At 63.0% G+C, this 20,059-nt stretch overlaps 3 protein-coding genes across 18 annotated transcripts in view; 1 reads left to right on the forward strand and 2 right to left on the reverse strand.

Annotated features, from left to right (window-relative positions):
* Window positions 1–1,075, reverse strand: LOC122679653 (splicing factor, proline- and glutamine-rich-like). Its single transcript, XM_043880531.1, has 3 exons — window positions 1,039–1,075; window positions 185–935; window positions 1–57 (listed from the first exon to the last, which is right to left on the reverse strand). Exons 1-2 carry the CDS (start codon window positions 1,073–1,075, stop codon window positions 337–339), a joined length of 636 nt encoding a protein of 211 aa, XP_043736466.1. The 3' UTR covers window positions 1–57; window positions 185–336.
* CPSF1 (cleavage and polyadenylation specific factor 1) lies at window positions 887–14,990 on the forward strand. Of its 3 annotated transcripts, none has more exons than XM_043879573.1 (38): window positions 887–993; window positions 1,059–1,217; window positions 7,259–7,286; window positions 7,377–7,519; window positions 7,598–7,678; window positions 7,756–7,907; window positions 7,989–8,135; window positions 8,225–8,364; window positions 8,435–8,545; window positions 8,625–8,718; window positions 8,801–8,888; window positions 8,965–9,087; window positions 9,166–9,217; window positions 9,312–9,406; window positions 9,476–9,550; window positions 9,635–9,715; window positions 9,786–9,875; window positions 10,044–10,154; window positions 10,223–10,364; window positions 10,448–10,626; window positions 10,709–10,845; window positions 10,927–11,101; window positions 11,176–11,382; window positions 11,454–11,543; window positions 11,623–11,766; window positions 11,855–12,007; window positions 12,731–12,847; window positions 12,921–13,011; window positions 13,083–13,167; window positions 13,238–13,379; window positions 13,452–13,604; window positions 13,689–13,865; window positions 13,960–14,026; window positions 14,098–14,145; window positions 14,227–14,382; window positions 14,453–14,582; window positions 14,661–14,799; window positions 14,875–14,990. In XM_043879573.1, the coding sequence occupies exons 2-38, from the start codon at window positions 1,074–1,076 to the stop codon at window positions 14,920–14,922; spliced, it is 4,335 nt and encodes a 1,444-aa protein (XP_043735508.1). In that variant the 5' UTR covers window positions 887–993; window positions 1,059–1,073; the 3' UTR covers window positions 14,923–14,990. The 3 variants fall into 3 exon arrangements, with proteins under 3 accessions (XP_043735508.1, XP_043735509.1, XP_043735510.1); XM_043879574.1 differs by having other exon boundaries at window positions 944–964; XM_043879575.1 differs by having other exon boundaries at window positions 971–1,217; window positions 10,712–10,845.
* Window positions 14,980–20,059, reverse strand: part of ADCK5 (aarF domain containing kinase 5) — a 14,917-nt gene continuing 9,837 nt past the window's right edge. For 2 of the 14 annotated variants that reach the window (XM_043879655.1, XM_043879667.1), the window contains exons 4-14: window positions 18,719–18,794; window positions 18,410–18,610; window positions 18,189–18,329; window positions 18,001–18,126; window positions 17,798–17,929; window positions 16,319–16,402; window positions 15,971–16,212; window positions 15,789–15,880; window positions 15,475–15,727; window positions 15,290–15,406; window positions 14,980–15,206 (exon numbers count right to left, since the gene is read on the reverse strand). In XM_043879655.1, coding sequence (XP_043735590.1) covers window positions 15,101–15,206; window positions 15,290–15,406; window positions 15,475–15,727; window positions 15,789–15,880; window positions 15,971–16,212; window positions 16,319–16,402; window positions 17,798–17,929; window positions 18,001–18,126; window positions 18,189–18,329; window positions 18,410–18,610; window positions 18,719–18,794 — 1,570 coding nt within the window. In that variant the 3' untranslated portion in view covers window positions 14,980–15,100. Of the gene's footprint in view, window positions 15,207–15,289; window positions 15,407–15,474; window positions 15,738–15,788; window positions 15,881–15,970; window positions 16,213–16,318; window positions 16,403–17,797; window positions 17,930–18,000; window positions 18,127–18,188; window positions 18,330–18,409; window positions 18,611–18,718; window positions 18,795–20,059 lie in introns of those variants that run through there. The other 12 variants (XM_043879663.1, XM_043879666.1, XM_043879665.1 and 9 more) reach the window with 12 other exon arrangements.

Raw genomic sequence — 20,059 nt, forward strand, 5'->3', positions numbered from 1 at the left:
CAATACCACAGTTCAGAAGCATCAATTCTTCCACGCTCAGCTTTCTCTATTCCATCCCTAGGCAGGGAAATAAGATCCTGCAAGTCACGGGGCAGCCAAAAGGGGGGGTGGGTGGGGAGTTGTTCTTTTTTCCCTTTCTAAATCCCATACCAAAAATAAATAAATAAATAAGTAAATCCCATACCTGTTGGAGGGTACCTGGGGCGCGTCCCTGCAGAGCCAAGTGAAGAGAGGTCTGCCTAGCTGCCCGTAGTGGTCCTGGCTCCAGGGCCCTTGAAGCGGGCAACTACCAAGCCTGGGGAGGGAGCAGTGGGCAAGACGGGTGAAAAGGTGTCCTCAGGGGAGGGGCTCGTAGAGGGGCACGCCAGGGCCCCGCGTCGTGGGCTCGCCTTCTGGTGCTGGTGTCGGGGCGGGGCGCGGGGGCGGGGGGTCGTCCTGCGGGGGCATTGCTGAGCAGGGACAGGACAAGACGCCTCCAGGAAGCTCTCCTGACTCCTGTGCTAGTCGGGCTCCGCCACGCTTGCGGCAGCCGCCAGGGCCTAATTCGGGGCGTGTTTGCGCCTGGGGGGGTCTCTGCTCCCCCGGCCTCCACACTGCTGCCAGCATCTGGCAGGGCGCCTGAGACCTCGCCTCTTCTTGCGGGAGAGACCCTCGGCAGTGACCCCATTCTGGGATCCGGGGGACGGGCAGGTCCTGACCAGCCAGCCCTGAGCCGCCCAGCCACTGTCCGGCTTCCAGCTGGCTCTGCGTCCTCCGCAGTGAGACCCTGGATCTCCCACGAGGGGGTTTTCGTGGCGCTGTATGCGGAGCCCAGGAGCGGAGCCGTGAGGCTGCCCCCGGCCGCCAGGGGCCGCTGAGTTCCCCGCCGCCGCCGCCGCGCTTCGGTGGAACTGCGCAGGCGCAGGACCCGGAACCTCGGCGCGCGGCTTCCGCGTCTGGGCGGACCGTGTTCGGCGCCGTACAGGTCCCCCGTCAGCCGGCTCCAACTGCCAGGTGGGTGCGGGCGGCCCGGGGGTTGCGCGCGGGAGTTCTACTCACCCTGTCCCTTTCCTGTGCAGCCCGAGCGCGGCGCCATGTACGCCGTGTACAAGCAGGCGCATCCGCCCACCGGCCTCGAGTTCTCCATGTACTGCAACTTCTTTAACAACAGCGAGCGCAACCTCGTGGTGGCCGGGACCTCGCAGCTCTACGTGTACCGCCTCAACCGGGACTCCGAGGTAGGCAGGCCCGCTGGGGCCGCCGCGCCCCGCGGCGAGGGGTGCCCGGGACCGAGGAGGAGCGGGCCGACGGCGCCGCGCTTGGTGGTGTCTAGCAACCAGGTTCCTCAACCTCCTCACTCTCTGTTGGGCTCGGCGGCCTACCCTGGGCGTCTCATTTGCTCTTTCGTTTTTTCAACAAATCACGTGAACATGTACTGTGTGCTCGGTTTTAGCGATACGGTAGAGAACAAAACCTGCACAAACTCGGAGCAGGAGGACACCTACTGACTAAATACACGCGTGAGAACACACACCTGTGGACACCCTGCAGGGACAGCGAAGGAAATAGATGAGGGCTGAGGGATCAGAGGAGCCTCCTTTAGGCAGAGTAGGAATTCGTTGGGGGAAGAACATTCTTGGCAAAGGGAACAAGGCTGGGTGTAGGGTGGGGGCAGGTTGTGGTTTGGAGGTCAGTAAAGTGTGATGAATCCCTCGGTGGGGAAAACACCAGGGGTGCTCTGATTGCCCGAGGTGTGAGGGTTTTGGTGGGGGGTGGCTTCTTGCAAGAGACATCTTCGCATCTGTTCTTGAAAGGGGAGTAAGAGCCAGATTCAAGGATGGCGAGGGGTGGGTTCCAGGCAGATGCAAGGCCAGTGTGCTGGCCAGAAGCATCTGAGGGCAGGCAGGGTTGGACTGGGGTGCAGAGTGGAAGTGGGGCAGGAAGGGTTGTCCTCCGCAGGGCAGGGTTCTGAGTAAGGGCTGGGGCAGCAGGGAGGAGGCCGCCTTCCCAGGCACTTACTTCAGGACACTAGTGTTTGTTTTGTGTTAAATGTGTGTATTGCTGTACTAATCCACACATGACGAAGCAAGCAAAATACAGAAGAATGTATAAGAGGTTAGTGACTGTTTGTGTCAGTAAATAATCTTAGTTTAAGCTTTTGCGCTACAGCAGTTTTGAGATCAGTATTTGGCTTTTGTCAACATTTCAGTCAAAACTGAAAATGGATTTTTGCAAATAAATACATATGGCTCTACATTGAATGAGAGCATCTTTGCTGTATATACTATATCTGACACTGGTTTTCAGTCAACTTTCAGGGACAAAGTGAATGTTTTTACATCTGTATATGTCTTACACATGGGTTCACAGCCCCTTAGCAGTCACTCACTTGTCTTTCTAGGAGTCATCTGTTAAGAGCCTGTTTTGTGTGGGCATCTTGGGAGGGGTTGGTGAGCTGCCTTCCTGGGTGTGGGGGGCCACACGCTGCAAGTGCAGCACACACCGGAGGCCAGAGTGCCGGTGCACACCACCAGGACAGGATGGGGAGTGGGGAGCCAGGCAAGGTCTAAAGCTCACCTCCTTGGAAATGTGAGATTTGAGTGGGTGAGGAGGAGCTGATGGGGAGAGCCTTGTAGGTGTGGGGAGAAGAGCTTTGAGGCGGAGCAAAGGTGCCAGGGCAGGAGGGAGGGAAGAGTGGCTGGTCAGGGGGCTCGTGAGGCTGGGTTGGGGCATCAGCAGGGCAGCCTTGAGGGCAGTCTTGGGAGCTGAGTGTTGACCCAAGGCCGATGGTGAGTTAAGGTTTGGGTAGAGGAGTGAGCTGATCTGACCCTGACCCTTGTCTCCTGGGGTCGCTGTGGCTGCGACAGTAGAAGGCGATTGGGCTGGGTGGTCGTTGGTGGGGCAAGCAGGCAGGATAGATGGGATGTGGGGCGGGCAAGGGAGCGGAGCCATGGGCCGTGCAGAGGCTTTGCCAGGGTTGGGTTTCAGGCCAGACTAACCCTGCAGGTGAAGTTGCTGGCACCTGCGGAGGAGATGGTTGCGGGACGGGGGGCGTGGGGGCAGGAGTGCACCTTGGACGTTGTTGGAGTATGTGTTGCTGTTAGCAGCTTGAAGCAGCTGCCTGTGCCTCGTTGTCTGTGGTCAGGAAGCCGGGAGCTCCACCGTCTGCAGGCCCCACTGGGGTATGGTTTCTGCCATCTCTGGACGCATGCATGCAGCTACTGCAGAAAGTATCTGTCCTTGCGTTGTGGCCTCCCCCAGGGCAAGGGCTGAGAGACCCATCAGACTGGAAGCCGTGGAGTCTTTCATGACCTAATCTGGATCCTGGGCCCTGTGTTTCTGAGCCTCAGATGGGTCTTGAGACCTGGACGGACTTGGCGACCCTGATGAGGAAGCCTGGCATCAGGCGGGATGTGGCCTGGTGAGGCCAGGAACCCAGAGCAGGAAAGTTAGCACCAGTGGACAGAAACAACTCTGTGGGGGAGATCTACACGAAGGGAAGGGAAGGGATGGAGCAGGAACTGGTAGGAAAAGCAGGGTTTTGTGAGGTGAGTGAGGGCGCATTGATGCTCTGAAAGGAAGGAGCACTGGGCCCCCCTGTGTGCCCACCGAGACCCTCAGAGGCTTTGCACACCTTTCAAGAGCTGTGAAGAACTCCACAGAAGACCCTCAGCAGACCGGACGCACTGCTGGGCCTGAGCAGGTGTTGCTCCACAGCCTATCAGTGCAGGGCGGCTTCCAGCTCCCGGCGGAGCGCAGAGTGTAGTGGCAGGAGGTGGCGTGGCGCCTGGGTGGAGCCCTCAGTGGCTGAGCCTGTTGGGGACCAGCCTAGTCCCTGCTGCAGGACAGCCTGCCTGGAGCCCCAGACACGCGGTCACCAGGGTGGCACAGCCCTGAGGGCAGCCAGGAGCCAGGATGGCACCACAGGGACCATGTGGACGCACGCCCAGCCTCTGCTTGGTGAGGCCTGGGCCCGGTCTGGGTGATGGGAAGGGCCTGTCTCCTTCTGTATCCACGGGGCTAGCCTGGTGTCTGACCAGTGGCCTCGTGGTGGCTGAGCCTCCTGGGCGCTGAGACCAGTCTGGGGCCAGACCACCCACAGGGCATGGCCTCCCTTTTGAGGCTCCTGTCCTTCAGAGCAGCCCCCAGCTGGGATGAAGACAGGATGGTGAGCCCTGCGGGGCCGTTTTCAGTCTCCGCCAGGGGGCCAGGTGCACGGGCAGGGCCTGCAGAGTGGCGGCAAGGAGGGGAGAGGGTCCCGAGCAGGTGGTGGGCCTGGCACTGGGTGTGCGCCTGGCTCAGGTCCTGGGCCGGCAGACACCGGACAGCAGCCGGAGCATGTAAGCTGTGTGTTGGAGGCGGGTGAGTGCTGGCCTGGGGCAGCTGTGACCTTGGAGAGGAAAAGAAATGTAGGAAATGTAGGTCAGTTCCCTAAAATTAATGACAGTCCCAAGTAAATAGAAAAGGTATCATGGACGGGAAGTCTCAATATTGTAGAGATGTCACCCCCCCCAAATTAATCCAAAATTGTGTCCTTTTTCTCAAAGTTGCAATAAAGTTTCTTAATAGGTTTATTCATCTTCATTCTCAGACTTACATGGAGGAGCCAAAAATCAGGAATGTATAATTTTAAAGATGAACAAGATGGAGCACTTGCCCCATAGGATTGTCAGGAATCGTGTGTATGTGTGTGTGTGTAACTGTGTAAGCTGAATGATTAGGTACAGAAAGACAAATTTAAAAGTCACTTTTGGGGACTTCCATGGTGGTTCCACTGCAGAGAGTGCAGGTTCCACCCCTAGTTGGGGAACGATCTCCACATGCTATGTGGCCAGAAAAGTTACTTATGAATTGACCGTTTTGTCGTGAAATGTCCCTCTTTAATACTCTTTGCCTTAAGATCTACTTTGTCTAGTAGTAGGCTACCGCAGTTTTTTTTGTTTGTTTGTTTAAGTCCTTGCATAGAATATCTTTTAAAAATCTGTGAATCAATAGCAAATAGTTGGATGTTGTTTATTATTCTGACGGTTTTTGTTGTCTTCTGGCCTGAGTGTTTGGTTTATTTATTTATTCTGTCATGAATGGGTCTGGTTTGGTCTGTTATTTGAGGTAATTTCTTGTGTAGTTGGGTTTGAATCAGCGTCTGGCATCTTGCTATTCTTTTATTTGTTGTTTTGGATTGATCAGCTATTTTATTTCATTTTATCTCTTTAAGAAATATTTTATTTGTTCACTTATTTTTATTTTATTTGGCTATGCTGGGTCTTAGTTGTGGCATGTGGGACCAGGATCAAATCTGGCCCTCTGGCATGGGGTCTTAGCTACTTACAGGGCCACCAGGGGAGTCCCTCATTTCATCTTTTCTGTTGACTTCTGGTTGTGCATTTTGTCTTACTCTCTAATGAGTCACATTCGAGGTCACAGCAGTCTCTGGCTCAAGGGAACCTCCCCAGACAGCCTAGAATCCTTGTAACTCTTCACCCTCTTTCCCCGCTCACTGCGTCCTGTTGCCACAGGCTTGCTCCTGCAGAACATTACACTGTTGTTAGCATTTTGGTTTTACATAAATTCAGACTCTCAGAAAAGCTGATAAGCACCAGAATTTCCTGCATACCCTCATCTACAGTCCTGAACGTGTTGGCGTATCTCTGTCTTTTTCCCTGGACCTGGAGGATCCCCTTGGCTTTTCCCAGAGGTCAGCACATCTGTGCATCCAGGCAACACTACAGTCCCTGCTGGGACCACAGGCCCATGCGAGTCCAAGCCTGGTCAGATCCTTGGTGTGGTCCTGGGCGCCGGTGTCGGTGGCTTGGAGAGGTGGGTGGCCAGCCAGCCTCCCCACTGTGACGCGGACTGAGGTGGAAGGTGCCGTCCGAGCTCAGACCTTCCTCTGCGCTTGGCGTCTGTGGGACGGCGGCGGGGCGGCTGGGGCGCATCTCGCTCACCCTCTCCCCACCTGCGGGTGCACCTCCCTCCCTCCTCCTAGTCCTTCCTTCATATATTATCACACATTCAGCAGTTCACACTCTGCACAGGAGGCTGTAGTCTTTTTTTTGTCATCTGGGGTCTTCAGCCTGAAGACCTTCCTTTGGTAATTGTTGAAGAGTGTTTCTGATGTTGATGATCTTGGTCAACTTTTGTCTGTCTGAAAACGTTTTTTATTTCAAATTCCTTTTTGAAGGATATTTTCATTGGGTTTACAATTCTAAGTTGACTGTTTTCTTTCATCACTTTAAAGACCTTCTCTGAAAAAAAATAAATAAAGACTGTCTCTGGCTCCTATAGTCAGTTTTAATGTGAAGGTGGCATCTCTGTTCTCCTCTGACTACTTTTATGATACTTGTCTTTGTCTTTGATTTTCTTTCAACTGCGATGTGCTTGGCTGTAGTTTTGTTTTTTTGTCCTGTTTTGGGACTTGCTGACCTTGAATCTGTAGGCCGATGCTTCTCATCAGGATATTTTGGTTATGTCTTCAGTTAGAGGTTCTGTCCTTTTCCTACCTCTGCCTTCTAAATTGCTAGTGGTGTGTTAGACTAATTACGTCCACGTGTGTCTTAAAATGTGTTCTGTTTTCCCTCTGTGTCTTGTTACTGCACAGAGTGGCAGGTGGTCTGCATCTGGACCTTGTGTCTGGCCAAGGGAGACGGTGTCCTGGGCTGGACCCACCGCCGAGGGTGACTTTCATGCTTAGTCCGATTGCGTCCCTGCTAGAGACCTGCTGGGGATGACTTTGACTGGATTAAGGAAGTTGTGTTCTGGGGTTAGCAAGGATTTCTGTCATTAATGGGTCTCGTCTGTTACAAGTGCTTGACATAGTCAGTGAAAACAATAGATGGTTTTTCTCTATCTTGAGAGTGGTGGGTTGTACTGGGGGGCGTTCCCGGGATGCAGCTCAGTGGTGGTGTGGCCACCTCCCCTCACCAGGGTCCTGGGCCCCAGGCCCACCTGGACAACGCAGATGGGGTGAGGCCTGGCCCCTGTAGGGCCACTGTCACACCCAGTTAGGCTCAGCAGAGCTGGGGTTCCTTCTTCCCAGCAAGCACGCGTCATCACTGGCTGGCCCAGGGTGAGTCTGAGTGGTTTGGAGGGGCACATACAGTGCTGTCCAGCCTTTGACCCTGAGAGCGTCAGGAGAGCTGGGAGCGCTTCCTGCAGTCTGGGGGCCCGGCCATCTCCAGGAGTGCCTGGTCGCCTGCTCCCCGTTGAGGGCTCGTGGCCACAGGGCGGGTCCTGGGTAAGGTGGGCCCTTCAGTTTTTTCCTTCTTCCTCCCTCCTCCAGGCGCCGACCAAAAATGACAGGAGCACAGGTGAGTGAGCACAGGGTGGCTGCCCAGCGTGAACCTGGGGGGTGGGGACTGGGCGTGGGCCCCAGACCCCTGTCCACTTTCTCGCTGCAGAGGGCAAGGCCCACCGGGAGCACCGGGAAAAGCTGGAGCTGGTGGCTTCCTTCTCCTTCTTCGGCAACGTCATGTCCATGGCCAGCGTGCAGCTGGCGGGCGCCAAGAGGGATGCCCTGCTCCTGAGCTTCAAGGATGCCAAGGTGGGGTGGGCAGGGGTGGGCAGGGGTGGGGTCTGGGGGGTGTGAGGGGAGGGCCGCGTTCTGACCTGCCGCCCCCAGCTCTCGGTGGTGGAGTACGACCCGGGCACCCACGACCTCAAGACCCTGTCTCTGCACTACTTCGAGGAGCCTGAGCTGCGGGTAGGGCTCGCCTCCCCACCCCCAACCCAGCCCCATGCCTCTGGGGGGGGCTCCTGCCTGACGCCCCTCTCCCGCAGGACGGCTTCGTGCAGAATGTGCACACGCCACGGGTGCGTGTGGACCCTGACGGGCGCTGTGCGGCCATGCTCATCTACGGCACGCGGCTGGTGGTCCTGCCCTTCCGCAGGGAGAGCCTGGCCGAGGAGCACGAGGGGCTCGTGGGGGAGGGGTGAGTGTGGGGGCAGGGCAGGGGGCCCTGCGGAGCCCAGGTCTGCCCTACGCTGCCCCCGCTGACACCTGCTGCCCCCAGGCAGAGGTCCAGCTTCCTGCCCAGCTACATCATCGATGTGCGGGCCCTGGACGAGAAGCTTCTCAACATCGTCGACCTGCAGTTCTTGCATGGCTACTACGAGCCCACCCTGCTCATCCTGTTTGAGCCCAACCAGACGTGGCCTGGGTGAGGGCCCGCCGCGGGGGAGGAGCCCGGCTGGTCTCCAGGGGCGGGCCCGCTGTGCCAGCCCCACACTGACCCCTGTTGGCCCCCAGGCGGGTGGCCGTGCGGCAGGACACGTGCTCCATTGTGGCCATCTCCCTGAACATCACGCAGAAGGTGCACCCCGTCATCTGGTCCCTCACCAGCCTGCCCTTCGACTGCACCCAGGCCCTGGCGGTGCCCAAGCCCATAGGTGAGAGGGGCCTGGGCCGGGGGTGGGGTGTGGAGTGTGCTGGGCCCTGCCACCAGCATGTCTGTTCCAGGCGGGGTGGTGGTCTTCGCGGTCAACTCGCTGCTGTACCTGAACCAGAGTGTCCCTCCCTACGGCGTGGCTCTCAACAGCCTCACCACCGGCACCACTGCCTTCCCCCTGCGTGAGTGCTGGGGAGGGAGGGAGGGGGCCTGGGGTGGCAGGGGCTGCTGCTGGGCCTGGCTGACCACCCCTGCCCACAGGCACCCAGGAAGGTGTGCGGATCACCCTGGACTGTGCTCAGGCGGCCTTCATCTCCTATGACAAGATGGTCATCTCCCTCAAGGGCGGTGAGATGTGAGTCCCCGCTCTGGGCCCCGTCCTCCCGGGCGGGGGTGGGGGGTGGTCCCCGCGCCCCAGCTGAGTGTCCCCCCCACAGCTACGTGCTGACGCTCATCACGGACGGCATGCGCAGTGTCCGGGCCTTCCACTTCGACAAGGCTGCCGCCAGCGTCCTCACCAGCAGCGTGAGTGGGGTCTCGGGGGTGGCCCCGGGCCCGGGCCGGGCTGGGCCGGCCTCACCCTTACCTGTCCCGCCCCCAGATGGTCACCATGGAGCCCGGGTACCTGTTCCTCGGCTCTCGTCTCGGCAACTCGCTGCTCCTCAAGTACACGGAGAAGCTGCAGGAGCCCCCGGCTGGCACCGCCCGCGAGGCTGCCGACAAGGTGGGCGTGGGCCCGTGGGGACATGGCCCCTGCAGGCAGCCTCCGGGGTACTCACCCCCTGCCCCTCCTACTTCACAGGAAGAGCCTCCCTCCAAGAAGAAGCGTGTGGACGCCGCTGTGGGCTGGTCAGGTGCGGGCTGGTCAGGTGCAGGCTGGTCGGGTGAGGGCTGAACATCAGGTGCAGGCCAGCAGGTGGGCTCAGGTGGGCTCTCGTCATGCTCCAGGGGGCAAGTCAGTGCCGCAGGATGAGGTGGACGAGATTGAAGTGTATGGCAGCGAGGCGCAGTCAGGCACACAGCTGGCCACGTACTCCTTCGAGGTGAGGTGGGGCTTAGAGTGGTCACCCGGTCCTGGCCAGCCTGCCACCTGACCGCTGCCGTGCCCACAGGTGTGCGACAGCATTCTGAACATTGGACCCTGTGCCAACGCTGCCATGGGCGAGCCCGCCTTCCTCTCTGAAGAGGTGCCCACGGGGCGGGGGAGGGGGCGGGCGGGGTGGGCTGCACGGCAGAGGTCCGGCCCTCACCCCTGCCCCCGCCCCGCGCAGTTTCAAAACAGTCCGGAGCCAGACCTGGAGATCGTGGTGTGCTCCGGCTACGGCAAGAACGGGGCCCTGTCGGTGCTGCAGGTGAGGGGCGGTCAGGGGGTGCCTCCTGGCGGGGCCTGGGCGGGCTGCTGACCCCTGCCTGTCCTTCCAGAAGAGCATCCGGCCCCAGGTGGTGACGACCTTTGAGCTCCCTGGCTGCTATGACATGTGGACCGTCATCGCCCCCGTACGGAAAGAGCAGGTGAGTGCGCCCAGGTTGGCGACTTCCAGCCGGCGGTGCTGGCCTGCACCTGGCCTATGGCAGGCGCCCACAGCTGCGGGGCCTGGGACCCGGCTCTGTGCTGCTCAGCCCTGATGCTCAGGTGTCGTGGGCTGGGCTGGGAATCCCTGCCCTCTTCTGCCCTCACAGGAGGAGACCCTCAAGGGGGAGGGCACGGAGCCAGAGCCTGGTGCCCCCGAAGCCGAGGATGACGGGCGGAGACACGGGTTCCTCATTCTCAGCCGGGAAGACTCTACCATGGTGAGGCTCCCGGAGCCCGGGCTGGGGCCATGCTGTGAGCAGTGCCCCTCACCCACTGCTGCCCACAGATCCTCCAGACGGGGCAGGAGATCATGGAGCTGGACACCAGTGGCTTCGCCACGCAGGGCCCCACAGTCTTTGCTGGCAACATTGGGGACAATCGCTACATCGTGCAGGTGTCGCCGCTCGGCATCCGCCTGTTGGAAGGAGGTGGGCCAGGGCTCGGGCAGGCAGGCCCAGGCCCGGGGCTGATGCGTGCTCCCTGCCCTGTGCTGACTGGCCTGTGTCTGCAGTGAACCAGCTGCACTTCATCCCGGTGGACCTGGGCTCCCCCATCGTGCAGTGTGCTGTGGCCGACCCCTACGTGGTCATCATGAGCGCCGAGGGCCACGTCACCATGTTCCTGCTCAAGAGTGACTCATACGGGGGCCGGCATCACCGCCTGGCGCTGCACAAGCCATCCCTGCACCATGTAGGCGCCCTGCTCTGTCCCGGGGCCTGCTGACCCCTGCCCATGCGCCCCCTCCCCGGCTGAGCGCCCTCCCTCCCCACAGCAGTCCAAGGTGATCACACTGTGCCTGTACCGGGATGTCAGTGGCATGTTTACCACCGAGAGCCGCCTGGGTGGAGTCCGCGACGAGCTGGGGGGCCGCGGTGGCCCTGAGGCTGAGGGCCAGGGTGCGGAGACCAGGTGTGTGAAGGCGGCGGGGCGGGGGTGGGGCGGGTGGGCCATGCGCCTGTGAGCTGTGACCTGTGATGCCCACCACCACAGCCCCACAGTGGACGATGAGGAGGAGATGCTCTACGGGGACTCGGGCTCCCTCTTCAGCCCCAGCAAGGAAGAGGCGCGCAGGAGCAGCCAGCCGCCCGCTGACCGCGACCCTGCGCCCTTCCGGGCTGAGCCCACGCACTGGTGCCTGCTGGTGCGGGAGAACGGTGCCATGGAGGTGGGTGGTGCCCTGCGCCCATGCCCCCCAGGCCTGCCCGGCGCCTGCCCCCAACTGACTGCACCGCCCCACAGATCTACCAGCTCCCCGACTGGCGGCTCGTGTTCCTGGTGAAGAACTTCCCTGTGGGCCAGCGCGTCCTGGTGGACAGCTCCTTTGGCCAGCCCACCACCCAGGGTGAAGCCCGGAAGGAGGAGGCCACGCGCCAGGGCGAGCTGCCCCTGGTCAAGGAGGTGCTGCTGGTGGCGCTGGGGAGTCGCCAGCGCCGGCCCTACTTGCTGGTGAGTCATCCCCCCACCCCCCGGCCCTGGCCTGCCCACGGGCCCTGCTTCCTGACATCCCCTGTCCCCAGGTGCATGTGGACCAGGAGCTCCTCATTTACGAGGCCTTCCCCCACGACTCACAGCTCGGCCAGGGAAACCTCAAAGTTCGCTTCAAGAAGGTGCAGTGACTGGCAGGGCTGGGTGTGGGGGTGGTGAGGCAAGGCTGGGGGCCCCGGCCCTTACTGCAGCATCCCCCAGGTCCCCCACAACATCAACTTCCGGGAGAAGAAGCCAAAGCCGTCCAAGAAGAAGGTGGAAGGGGGTAGCATGGAGGAGGGGACAGGGCCCCGCGGCCGCGTGGCGCGATTCCGCTACTTTGAGGACATTTACGGCTACTCTGGGGTAGGCTGGCTGCACTGCGGGGCAGGGTTGGTGAGCATGGCACCTCCCCCCACAGCGTGAGGGGCTTCCTCACGCTGTCCGCCCCCAGGTGTTCATCTGCGGTCCCTCGCCCCACTGGCTGCTGGTGACTGGCCGGGGGGCCCTGCGGCTGCACCCCATGGGCATCGATGGCCCCATCGACTCCTTTGCCCCGTTCCACAACGTCAACTGCCCCCGAGGGTTCCTGTACTTCAACAGACAGGTAGGGAGGCCCCACGAGGCCCGGCCAGGCATGCCAACCCCCTCTGAGGACAACTGGGCAGGACCAGGTGCTGGGGCCCAAGAAAGAGGCCCTCAACCCATGGCTGGGAATGGGGGCGCCCTGGCATGGAGAGTCGGGGTGTCCAGTGGGTGGTGGGAGCCAAGATCAAGGAGGTGACATGGGGCTGAACACTGGAGAAGCTTGGAGGACAGGGAGGTCGGCAGTGCAGGGTGTGGCCCATGAGGGCTGCAGCCGGGCTCAGTCACTGGTCTGCCCACTGGGCACCCAGCTCTGCCCGAGGCGGCGGGTGACCGTCCAGGGTGCTCACGTACCCTGAGCCTCCTCATGTCACAAAGATGACAGCCGTGGCCCTTGTGGACCGCCGAGGACTTGGCAGGCGCCGGTGCACTTAGGAGCGGGCTGGAGGGGAGCTGCTGGGCGGGCCCTGTGTGCAGACGCTGGCGTGGCGTGCGTGTGTCCCACCCTGTGCCTGCAGCCTCCAGCGCCCCCTTAGCCCAGCCTCAGCCACACCCGTGGCCAGCCCTGGGCAAACCTGGGTGAACGCACAGGAAGCCCATGAAGCACAGGACAGCAGGCCGTAGCCTCTGTCGCCGCCCCTGTGCCAGCGGAGCTGCGGGCTGAGCTGGGAGCCCTCGGAGGCCTGGGTTCACCGGCTCGGCCTTCAGTGGGTGCCAGGCCTCCCTCACCCGTGTGCCCACCCAGGGCGAGCTGAGGATCAGTGTTCTGCCTGCCTACTTGTCCTACGACGCCCCGTGGCCTGTTCGGAAGATCCCGCTGCGCTGCACCGCCCACTACGTGGCTTACCATGTGGAGTCCAAGGTCTGCCCCCACTCGGCCAGGGACCCTTGGGGCTGGGGTGGGCCCTGGCTCTTGACGCCCTGCTCTCCCCAAGGTGTACGCCGTCGCCACCAGCACCAGCACACCCTGCACACGCGTGCCACGCATGACGGGCGAGGAGAAGGAGTTTGAGACCATCGAGAGAGGTGCGTGGGGCCCCAGGCTGGGCCTGTCCTGGGGGCCGCTCCTCCCTGATGGTCCCCCTCTGTCCTCACAGACGAGCGGTACGTCCACCCTCAGCAGGAGGCCTTCTGCATCCAGCTCATCTCCCCGGTCAGCTGGGAGGCCATCCCCAACGCCAGGTGAGGCTATGCCCGGGAGGGGCGGGGCAGGGCGGGCCGGGGCTGCCCCTGACCGGGGCTCTGCCTGCAGGATCGAGCTGGAGGAGTGGGAGCACGTGACCTGCATGAAGACTGTGTCTTTGCGCAGCGAGGAGACCGTGTCGGGCCTCAAGGGCTACGTGGCCGCCGGGACCTGCCTCATGCAAGGGGAGGAGGTCACGTGTCGAGGGCGGGTAAGTGGCCAGCGGGGCTTTTGAGGTGGGCAGTGCCTGGCACCCTGACTCAGCCACCCACCTCCCCGGCAGATCCTGATCATGGATGTGATCGAGGTGGTGCCTGAGCCCGGCCAGCCCCTGACCAAGAACAAGTTTAAGGTCCTGTACGAGAAGGAGCAGAAGGGCCCCGTGACCGCCCTGTGCCACTGCAACGGCCATCTGGTGTCGGCCATTGGTCAGAAGGTGTGCGCCCCCCAGCACCCCCCTCGCCGCTGCCCCCCCCAGGCACCCCCCAGCTACTCACTCCCCCCCCGCCCCCCCCCCCAGATCTTCCTGTGGAGCCTGCGGGCCAGCGAGCTGACAGGCATGGCCTTCATCGACACACAGCTCTACATCCACCAGATGATCAGCGTCAAGAACTTCATCCTGGCTGCGGATGTCATGAAGAGCATCTCGCTGCTTCGCTACCAGGAGGAGAGCAAGACGCTGAGCCTCGTTTCCCGGGTGCGGAGGGGGCCGTGGCGCGCCCTAGGGGCTGGGGGCTGGCCCAGGCCCAGGCCGTCCTGATGGCCGCCTTCCCCGGCCCTCCTGTCCTCAGGATGCCAAGCCCCTGGAAGTGTACAGTGTGGACTTCATGGTGGACAATGCGCAGCTGGGCTTCCTGGGTGAGTTTGGGAGCTGGGGTGCCTGAGACCCCTGGGTGTGCACAGGGGCTGACTTGGCTCTGATTCCCCAGTGTCTGACCGTGACCGCAACCTCATGGTCTACATGTACCTGCCGGAAGGTGAGTGCTCCCTCCCTCCTCTGCCGGGCGGGGTCAGGCGGGGGCCAGGCAGGCAGTGACCTGAGGTCCCCTGTGGCCCAGCCAAGGAGAGCTTTGGGGGCATGCGACTGCTGCGCCGGGCGGACTTCCACGTGGGTGCCCACGTGAACACGTTCTGGAGGACCCCGTGCCGGGGGGCCGCTGAGGGACCCAGCAAAAAGTCTGTCGTGTGGGAGAACAAGCACATCACGTGGTTCGGTGAGCGTGGGGCCGGGGTGGGGGCAGTGGGCCGTGGTGGGGGCACTGGGCTCATTCCCTGTCTCCTCAGCCACACTGGACGGTGGCATCGGGCTGCTGCTGCCCATGCAGGAGAAGACCTACCGGCGGCTGCTGATGCTGCAGAATGCCCTGACCACCATGCTGCCCCACCATGCTGGCCTCAACCCCCGCGCCTTCCGGTGAGCGCATCCCCAACCTGACCAGGCCGCCCGGGTCAGCCCAGACCCCTCATGGCCTGTGCCCTCCGCGCCCCCCAGGATGCTGCACGTGGACAGGCGCGTCCTACAGAATGCCGTGCGCAACGTGCTGGACGGGGAGCTGCTCAACCGCTACCTGTACTTGAGCACCATGGAGCGCGGGGAGCTGGCCAAGAAGATCGGCACCACGCCCGACATCGTGAGCCACCCCCACCCGCCTGCCCCCGCCTGCCCCCAGCCGGCCTCCCGCCCTCACCCAGTTCTCTCTCTGCAGATCCTGGACGACCTGTTGGAGACGGACCGAGTCACTGCCCATTTCTAGACCTCTGGATACCGCCACTCCCCCCCACCCCCTTTTTGTACAAAATAATAACACTTGTTTTCAGAAGAGCGTTGTGATTATTTCGGGGCCCCAGGGCATCCCGTACTCCAACAAATCAGTCACTTGGCCCTGGCCGGGCACATGGTGGGACGAGCTCTGTGGTCCTGCCCGGGATGCCCTAGGTCTCCAGGTACTTTGACAGCCCCTCGGTGTCAGGCATGATGCCCAGGTAGACCAGAACTCGAACCAGGAGGGCAGTGAGCCGCATCGACAGGGTCTCCAGCCTGTGGGGGGGGGGTCGGGGGGGGCAGGTATGTGTGGAGTGGGCCCTGGCCTCCCGTCCTCCGGCCCCCACATGCCAGCTCACCTCAGGGCCACTTCAAACTTGACCGTCTCCCAGACGACCCTGACATGGCGCAGGATGCTGGCGCCGTAGACGCTCTGATACATGGCACCCGCCAGGCGGCTCCAGCCCCGGACCGCGCTGCGTGGAGACCACGCGTGAGGTCAGCACAGCCACCCGCCCCCCCGCCCCGGGCTGCGCGGCCCTACCTCTTGGCCATGAGGAAGTAGCGGTCCACCGGGGCACCCAGGGCGTTGTTGATGGCGCGCACGGTGTTGACGTTGCGCAGCACAAGCAGCATGGAGCGCGGCAGGGCCTTGAGCACGGCCATGACCTCCTCGAAGTGCTCACGGGCCATGTCCTGCATGTAGGCCGCCTCCTCACGGCTCAGCAGGCGCGAGCGCCACAGCTGCCCCAGGCGCACGGGCCGCTGCATGAGCACCTCGGAGAACAGGAGGTAGTCTGGGGGGGCCTGAGCCAGGCTGTGCCCCCTCCGGGCCACACACCCACCCCCCGGCCTCACCTTGCACTCCCAGCTTGGCCGCGTGCACCTTCATGGCCGCCTCGTCCCTCAGGATGATGGCCCGCCACAGCTGGCACAGGGCGAGCCGGTCCCTGCGGGCCCAGCAGTGAGCGGGGCAGGGGTGGGGGTGGGGGGGCAGTCGGGGGGGGGGGGTGTCCACCCAGCCCACAGACCCAGCTTACTTCTCGTCCAGGAACTGGTAGAGCCCATGGTCCAGCAGCACCAGCTGAGCCTTCCCGTCTGGGCCTTTCCGCACCAGAACTGGGGACGGGTGGGCTCTAGTTCCCTGTTTCTGGGGTGCAGCCCCCAGCGCCCCACCCCCAGCCCTGGGGCTCTCCTTACCATTGCCGGGGTGGGGGTCAGAGTGGATGAAACCCGTGTAAAAGATCTGTTCGGCAAAAGCCTTGATCAGCTTCTCTGCAATCTGGGCCGAGGACAGGTCGGGGTGGGGATGGGGTCAGACCACACGCCATCACCCGACTCGGGCCACACGCTCAGTCCAGCCCCACAGCCCGGGACACAGCACTCACGTCCTGCACCGCCAGCCCCATGCTCTTGATGGCCTCCACGTCACTGACCTTGCAGCCCTCATAGAACTCTGCCGTCAGCACGCGCTGGGAGAGATCAGCTGTCAGCTCCGTGGGCCTCCACACCCCTACCCAGGGGGGCCCAGCCCACCTTATGGACGTGCCCCAGGGCACGCGGGGCCCAGCCCACCTTACTGGACGTGCCCCAGGGCAGGCGGGGCCCAGCCCACCTTACTGGACGTGCCCCAGGGCAGGCGGGGCCCAGCCCACCTTACTGGACGTGCCCCAGGGCACGTGGGGGCCCAGCCCACCTTACTGGACGTGCCCCAGGGCAGGCGGGGCCCAGCCCACCTTACTGGACGTGCCCCAGGGCAGGCGGGGGCCCAGCCCACCTTACTGGACGTGCCCCAGGGCAGGCGGGGGCCCAGCCCACCTTACTGGACGTGCCCCAGGGCAGGCGGGGGCCCAGCCCACCTTACTGGACGTGCCCCAGGGCACGTGGGGGCCCAGCCCACCTTACTGGACGTGCCCCAGGGCAGGCGGGGCCCAGCCCACCTTACTGGACGTGCCCCAGGGCAGGCGGGGCCCAGCCCACCTTACTGGACGTGCCCCAGGGCAGGCGGGGGCCCAGCCCACCTTACTGGACGTGCCCCAGGGCACGCGGGGCCCAGCCCACCTTACTGGACGTGCCCCAGGGCAGGCGGGGGCCCAGCCCACCTTACTGGACGTGCCCCAGGGCACGCGGGGCCCGGCCCACCTTACTGGACGTGCCCCAGGGCACGCGGGGCCCGGCCCACCTTACTGGACGTGCCCCAGGGCACGCGGGGGCCCGGCCCACCTTACTGGACGTGCCCCAGTGCACGCGGGGGCCCGGCCCACCTTACTGGACGTGCCCCAGTGCACGCGGGGGCCCGGCCCACCTTACTGGACGTGCCCCAGGGCACGCGGGGCCCGGCCCACCTTACTGGACGTGCCCCAGGGCACGCGGGGCCCGGCCCACCTTACTGGACGTGCCCCAGGGCACGCGGGGCCCGGCCCACCTTACTGGACGTGCCCCAGTGCACGCGGGGCCCGGCCCACCTTACTGGACGTGCCCCAGGGCACGCGGGGCCCGGCCCACCTTACTGGACGTGCCCCAGTGCACGCGGGGGCCCGGCCCACCTTACTGGACGTGCCCCAGTGCACGCGGGGCCCGGCCCACCTTACTGGACGTGCCCCAGTGCACGCGGGGCCCGGCCCACCTTACTGGACGTGCCCCAGGGCACGCGGGGCCCGGCCCACCTTGCTGGACGTGCCCCAGTGCACGCGGGGCCCGGCCCACCTTACTGGACGTGCCCCAGGGCACGTGGGGGCCCGGCCCACCTTACTGGACGTGCCCCAGGGCAGGCGGGGCCCGGCCCACCTTACTGGACGTGCCCCAGGGCACGCGGGGCCCGGCCCACCTTGCTGGACGTGCCCCAGTGCACGCGGGGCCCGGCCCACCTTGCTGGACGTGCCCCAGTGCACGCGGGGCACCACCACATGGCGAAAGTGTTGCAGCTCCCGTGCACAGCGCTCAGCGTTGCGGCCCTCGTTCTCAAAGTCCAGCTCCTGGGCCAGGGTCCCCTTGAGGTCCTGGGGACCATATGGGCAGTTGGGGTTCCAGCCTGGGAGCCAGCCCATCCCAGCCCCCTGCCCCACAGTACCTGGAGGACCCAGCTGAAGCCGAAGCTGGGGTGCATGAGCTCCACGAGGTGCAGCAAGAGCTCCAGGGTGTGGATGTCGCTGTCAAAGCGGTCCCGCAGATCGATGTACTGCACCTGCACGGGAGGCTTCAGGGAGGGCCGGCCGCCGGCACCCCACGCCCCCCACATGCCCCAGGGACCCCTCGTACCTTCACGGCCACCGCAGTACCATCGTGCAGCCTGGCACGGTGCACCTGGGCCAGGCTCGCTGCGGCAATGGGCTGGTAGTCAAACTCCTGGAAAAGCTCATGGGGCGGGGCCTGGAAGTCTTCGAGGAACAGCTGGTCCACCTGGAGGCACGGGCCTTGAGCAGCATGTGGGAAGCCATGGGGCCACACTGCCCGCCTCGCGCCCAGGGGGGTGGGCTCACCTCCCGGAAGCCCCGCGTGAGGGCCCTGTCCTCCAGCACCCGCAGCGTCCTGATGTACTCGGGGGGCAGCAGGTGGTTGAAGGAGCAGAGCCCCTGGCCCAGCTTCACATACAGGCCCCCATTGCTGATGGCCCCCGCCACCAGGGCGTCAGCTGCCCGCTGATGACACGCAGACATCACTTCCAAGTACCTCGGGCTGTTCTGACCACAGGTAGAGAGGGCAGGGATGGGGGCAGGCAGGCCCCTGCTGCCCCCAGGCATGCCCACCCCGCAGGCACAGGATGGGCTGGCCAGGACGCAGGCACAAACCTCCTCCACCCCATGCAGGATGACGTTCGTGCACCACCAGTAGTCCAGCGAGATCTGCAGGCCGACCCGCAGAGACCTGCAGGCAGACGATGCCCTCAGCCCCAGCTGGCCCACGTAGCAGGCACCCCACCAGCACCTCGGACGGCTGTGAGCACCTGGGGGGTGCCATGGGGTTCTCGGGATTGCGTAGCCAGCAGGTCTGTCTCAGCTCCTGGGCTGGACACTGGGCAGCCTGCACGCACGCCACCCCCCGGTCCCTGCACACAGATGAGGAGGGCCCAGGACAGCAGGGGGGTGTGGACCCTAATGAGCAGGCACATTCCTTCATTCTTTGATAGCACTTGTTACACTGGAAAGCCCACCGCTGAGCAAAGCCGCTCCATCTGTGAACACGCTGACTCAGCCCTTGCACAACAGCCCGGACTCCTCGGCACTTAGCTGCGCTCTATGGACTGGAGCCCTGGGTCAAGCCCCAGAGCCGCGGGCCCACCCCAAGCAGTCCCACAGACCCCAGCCTTCTGGTGCAGGCTGGGATCATCGCTCCCTTCTGCAACCCAGGCTGTGGACACGGAAGCCCCAGATCTGGAGAGGGGAAGATCCGAAACCAGGCTCCAGACCCTCACTGAGCACCACAAACCAGGTCCACCCAGCCACTCCAGCAAAAAGGACTGTCTGAACACAGCAGGGTGAGCAAGGACACAGGTTTCTCTGAGTTCCCGGGACCTGAGGGAGCTGCCCTCCTTCCTGAGTACTCTGTCCAAAAGCTAACGCAAGGTCTGCACAGGGGCTGATGGTGTGGTGCGGGCGGTGGGGTGAGGTCTACACTCAGGGAGGTGACCTAATAAGTCACTACTTTAGGGACAAGGGCAGCCGGGTGTCTCCCAGGTAGAGAAGAGGTTACAGACAAGAAAGAGCAGAAACCCGGAGGACTTGTGTTGAAAATGGAACAGCACGTTGACCACTGACAACAGGCTACAGAAGCAAACAGCTGGAGTGCACACGCAGCCCAGAGCAGCAAACACACTGGCGCCACACCAGGGTCCCTGCCCGTCCTGAGGGTGGATGGTTGCAAGGCTGAGCCTGGAGTGACTGTGGCACCAGCGGGAGTAAAATGCTCAAAGGATGGATCACGTCGGAAGGATTCAGAAATGTCAGAGATAAAATGCTGTACATTTGAATTATTTACAATAAAATTGTAGAGATTAAAATAGAGGGTCACAAGTCAGGTGCAGGGCTCCTAGGGACCAAGCCTGAAGAGTCACAGCAACGAGCCGGCAGTGACACCATGCGTCCAGTCCAGGCTGGTGTGACAGGGTTGGGGGGACACGGGAGGACAGAGCT

The sequence above is a fragment of the Cervus elaphus genome, chromosome 21, assembly GCF_910594005.1.
Source record: "Cervus elaphus chromosome 21, mCerEla1.1, whole genome shotgun sequence".
Classification (NCBI taxonomy): domain Eukaryota; kingdom Metazoa; phylum Chordata; class Mammalia; order Artiodactyla; family Cervidae; genus Cervus; species Cervus elaphus.

Coding starts and splice junctions, on each gene's coding strand:
- CPSF1 (XM_043879573.1), top strand. CDS start 1,074: ATGTACGCCGTGTACAAGCAGGCGCATCCGCCCACCGGCCTCGAGTTC. Junction 9,088..9,165: donor CCCGCGAGGCTGCCGACAAG/GTGGGCGTGGGC, acceptor CCTACTTCACAG/GAAGAGCCTCCCTCCAAGAA. Junction 14,146..14,226: donor CTACATGTACCTGCCGGAAG/GTGAGTGCTCCC, acceptor CCTGTGGCCCAG/CCAAGGAGAGCTTTGGGGGC.
- LOC122679653 (XM_043880531.1), bottom strand. CDS start 1,075: ATGGCGCCGCGCTCGGGCTGCACAGGAAAGGGACAGG. Junction 936..1,038: donor CTGCACAGGAAAGGGACAGG/GTGAGTAGAACT, acceptor CGGTCCGCCCAG/ACGCGGAAGCCGCGCGCCGA.